Consider the following 3,803-nt stretch of genomic DNA (forward strand, 5'->3'; position numbering starts at 1 on the left):
TGTATTTTACGTCAGTCCGAAAACACTTGAAATCACAAGAATAGTGTTGGACGATTTGAAGTCGATTGCGCCAGAAATAATCGCAAACTTTAAGACTAAAAGTCTCGAGAAGATCAAAACAATAACAGAAAAGACACAAACACTCACTGAAAACGTCAACCAAATAATCGAGGAAAAGAAAGAGGAAAATCCGGGGTTCTTGGCAAATGTCTCGTCGGGCATATTTGGCTTCTTTCAGACCCTCCTCCCCAATTTGGAAGATGTTGATCAAGAGGAAGAGAATATCAAAATGAATCAACAGAAAAAGAGTGAAGAGGAGAGAGCAAAGAAGGAGAAGGCATCAAAAAAAGAAGCTCTTGATGCTGAAGTACAACAAACGAATATCGTTTTAGTCATTGGAGACGAGAAGAAAAAACACATAGTAATGAGTGTACGATTTGGGGTGGATAGCGTTCAAAAAATCGAATTTAAAATACTCGAGTTTTCGATATTACTTGGGAAGGATAAGATGGTGGAGGTGAACAATACTCAACAGTCTCAAATCTGTGTGACAACAAATAGAGATGGAATATATGACATTCAAATCAAAGGTAAAGTAACAGTGACTGTCAATACAAAGTCAGTGGATAAAGAGAAAGATGGTGTGATTAGTATTTTCGAAGCGCTTGGAGATATCATTAAAACAGTTGAAGATGTGTTGATTGCTACTAAGAGTGATACGACAAATTCAAAAGAAACTACCGACGAGACACTGCATACTGGAACAAAGAACACTCAATCTAAAACAGCCATTCGCGCTATTGTGGGATTTGAAAACATTGAAGTGAATTTTGTGGGAAACAACAAATCCGTCAAAGTAATATTGAGTTATGAGGAATTCAAGAACACGCCATTTGTCCAATTGAGTTTGAATGAGCGAATGGGAGTGACAGTGAAATGCGAGAGGTTTGTCATTGAGATCAACAAGAACAAAACTGTTTTGAGAAATTTGGAGTACATCTCACAAGGAATTGGCTCGCCGAAAGTCGAAGGGAAACTTGGGCGACTCTTTACAAAGAAAAATGGGATAGTCATGAATAACTGCTTCGACGAAATGCCGAGTGTATCAGCCGCATTTCCAACACTAAAAATAGAAGAAATAGCGAACATTGAGTCAGTGTTATCTTATGCAGAAAATGCGAGTGTTGGGTATGTTGACAGCATAGTTTCAGAAATCGAAGTAGAAGATATCAACACGATGATTTCAGTGAGTTCCACGTTTGCGTCTGTCATCGAAAGAATTATTGAACTTGTCTTACCACACAAAGAACATTCAAAAAAGAAAGAACCTGTTGATTTTGTAGCTACAGAAAAAACATCCCAAGAAGTCGACGAGGTGTTTCGATGTGACGAAATTGACTGCAAAGAATTTTGTACGAAGCTTGCGAGTGCGAACGAGAAGTCGCGAGTCACGAAAAGTAGTTTGCAGATTGGAGTAGGGAAGGTTGATATTACACTACGAATGTTAAGAGAGAGTCTCCGTTTTGTTCTTACGAATTATAGTTATCTCTCGGCAAGTGGGGTACTTGGGAGTACTCTCTCAGTGAGTAGCCATACAATCAATAAAGTTGATGTGTCTGTGTCTTTTAAACAGAACGATTACGACAAAATAGAGTACTTTAGAACCAATGATCCTCTTGTTATATTAGAAAAGATGTGTTTGTTTGATGTCAGTAACAAATGCAGTGATGAGGAGTTTACGAATGAACTTGATAAAGACTTATTCATCAATTTTATGCGGTTACTTAAACCACGAAACATCGAGAAGTCAAGGTTTTATCATATTGAACATGTCGACATCTACTTGTCGTACTCTCTCGAAGAAATTGATTTTGTGAAGAAAGTGTTTAAGGCGATGACGTGCACTTCTAGCCAACAAACGGAACACTTCACATCTTCTGAAAGTGATCAAGAACAAGACATTCAAAGTGTTACAAGTGTAGATCCAACACGATCATTCTTCATGTTAAATAAATTGAATATTACTATACAACCCCTCCAACACATTCATATACCAAATACTACAGATTTGGTTGTGCAAGTGAATGACTTATTTGGACATATGAATCAAATGTTGAGTGGGAATGAGAAGCATTTGTTATGTCAGTTCCGTATGAATTGCTCATTCTTTGGTCTTCTAGTCGATACACAAGTCAATGTGAAATATGGGAAGAAGAGCGAAATGAAGATCCCGCTCTTCTCACTCTTCGGCAAAATTCCAGTTGAGAAAGTGCAAAAGATCATCACTTCCCTCTCAACGTTCTTGGTGCTCGCTTTTCCATATAAAAGCCAAGACAAACCCCTTCCGGAGAAAGTTGAAATGTCGTGGAAAGAGTGGTTTGGAAGTTCACAAGTGAAAAAGGTCCGCGTTGATAACACGATCAAATATGACACACTTGATGCAATGGTTGCAGCGAATCAAAACAATTTGAGAGTCATCGACGAAACGTATATGTTGCTGGGAAGGAGCTTCTCCCGAGGTGTTCCGGAGACGCAATTCTATTCAACTAAACCGGAAGACGTGACTATTATTGATCCACATGACACAGCAACACCTTTCTATGAACAACGTGAAATGCCAATTCCTCACAATCCAAGCGACACTACCTTCACTATTGCAGTTGAAAGTTTTTCAATGGATTGTCATGTGGTGGAAGGGGAAAAGGATGTTGTTACTTTACTTCTTGAATACACTCCAATCAAAGTTGTGTTAAATAAAGGAGGAATCACTCTGGACATTGTCTTTGGGAAATTCTCTTTTTCGTGTGGGAATGCGGGTGATACCCCGATCATGGCGGTGACATTAACCCCTGGAGTCACTGTTGGGATGAAAATGTTTTCTCCAAAGCAAATCAAAGGGTCTAGTGGGGAATCTGCATTGGAAATTATTATAGCAAATAAACAATCCACATTTGGGATGTCCCTCTCAGAGGAAGTGATGAAAGTCGAAACGTTCTTCTCAACACTTGTTGGAAATGAAAAATCAGAGACCCCAACGTTCATCGAAAAATTGACGGCACCACCAACGAAACTCAACTTAACAAGATTTGTGATGTATCCGATGCGCGCTAAGTTTAATATCAAAATCAAGTCTCTCGAGGTATTTAATAACACCACACAATTCCCGATGTATACTTTGATGATTAGTAGCGTGTATGGCGATGTCGGTGAAATAGTTTCAAGTGTAGTTGCGCGAGCAAAAGACGAAGCGTTTAAGAAGATGACATCACTCTTACTGTGGACGGCAAAGGGGTTTGTGTCGGGTACAAAGTCCTTATCCATTCATTCGCTGAAAAATGTCTTTGTCTCGTTTTATTGAATTTAGTTTATACAAGTTGTTTTAAAGAATAGAGTTAATAAATTATTAATATATTAATTAATATATTTATTAATAAAGAAACAATCAAATAGTAAAGGAAGCGATGGAATGGACGGTGTTCTCGACTTGAAGTAATTCATTCTGTTTTTGTTCCATTGGTATTGAGACATCATGGATTTGGCTGTGTAACACTTTTAACCGCGTTTCAACATCTTCTAGTTGAATTAATGAATTGTCACAGTCGGCTATTCTTGATTTGGCATTCTCAATGGCACTTATACACTACTGGTGAATTAAAAATACATCATCGGGTTAATGAGAATGAAAGAAATACAAACGGATTGAATACTCTGTTTCGACTCGTCTTCAAAGCGAAGGTTGCTCTGTTGTTTGCTTGTCAACAGGTTCAATACATCTTGAAAAGAGTTGACTGTGTTGTAAGTGT

General features: G+C 38.2%; 1 protein-coding gene across 1 annotated transcript; it reads left to right on the forward strand.

The window, feature by feature from the left end:
- Nucleotides 1-3,358, forward strand: EIN_490760 (hypothetical protein; the record flags this gene model as incomplete). The annotated part of the gene is made up of 1 exon (XM_004255670.1): nt 1-3,358. A coding segment is annotated over one exon (3,358 nt), but the record flags the coding sequence as incomplete, so codon positions are not given.
- Between the last annotated feature and the right edge of the window lie 445 nt (nt 3,359-3,803).

This window comes from Entamoeba invadens (assembly GCF_000330505.1).
Source record: "Entamoeba invadens IP1 unplaced genomic scaffold scaff_1105074726209, whole genome shotgun sequence".
In the NCBI taxonomy this organism is placed as follows: domain Eukaryota; phylum Evosea; order Mastigamoebida; family Endamoebidae; genus Entamoeba; species Entamoeba invadens.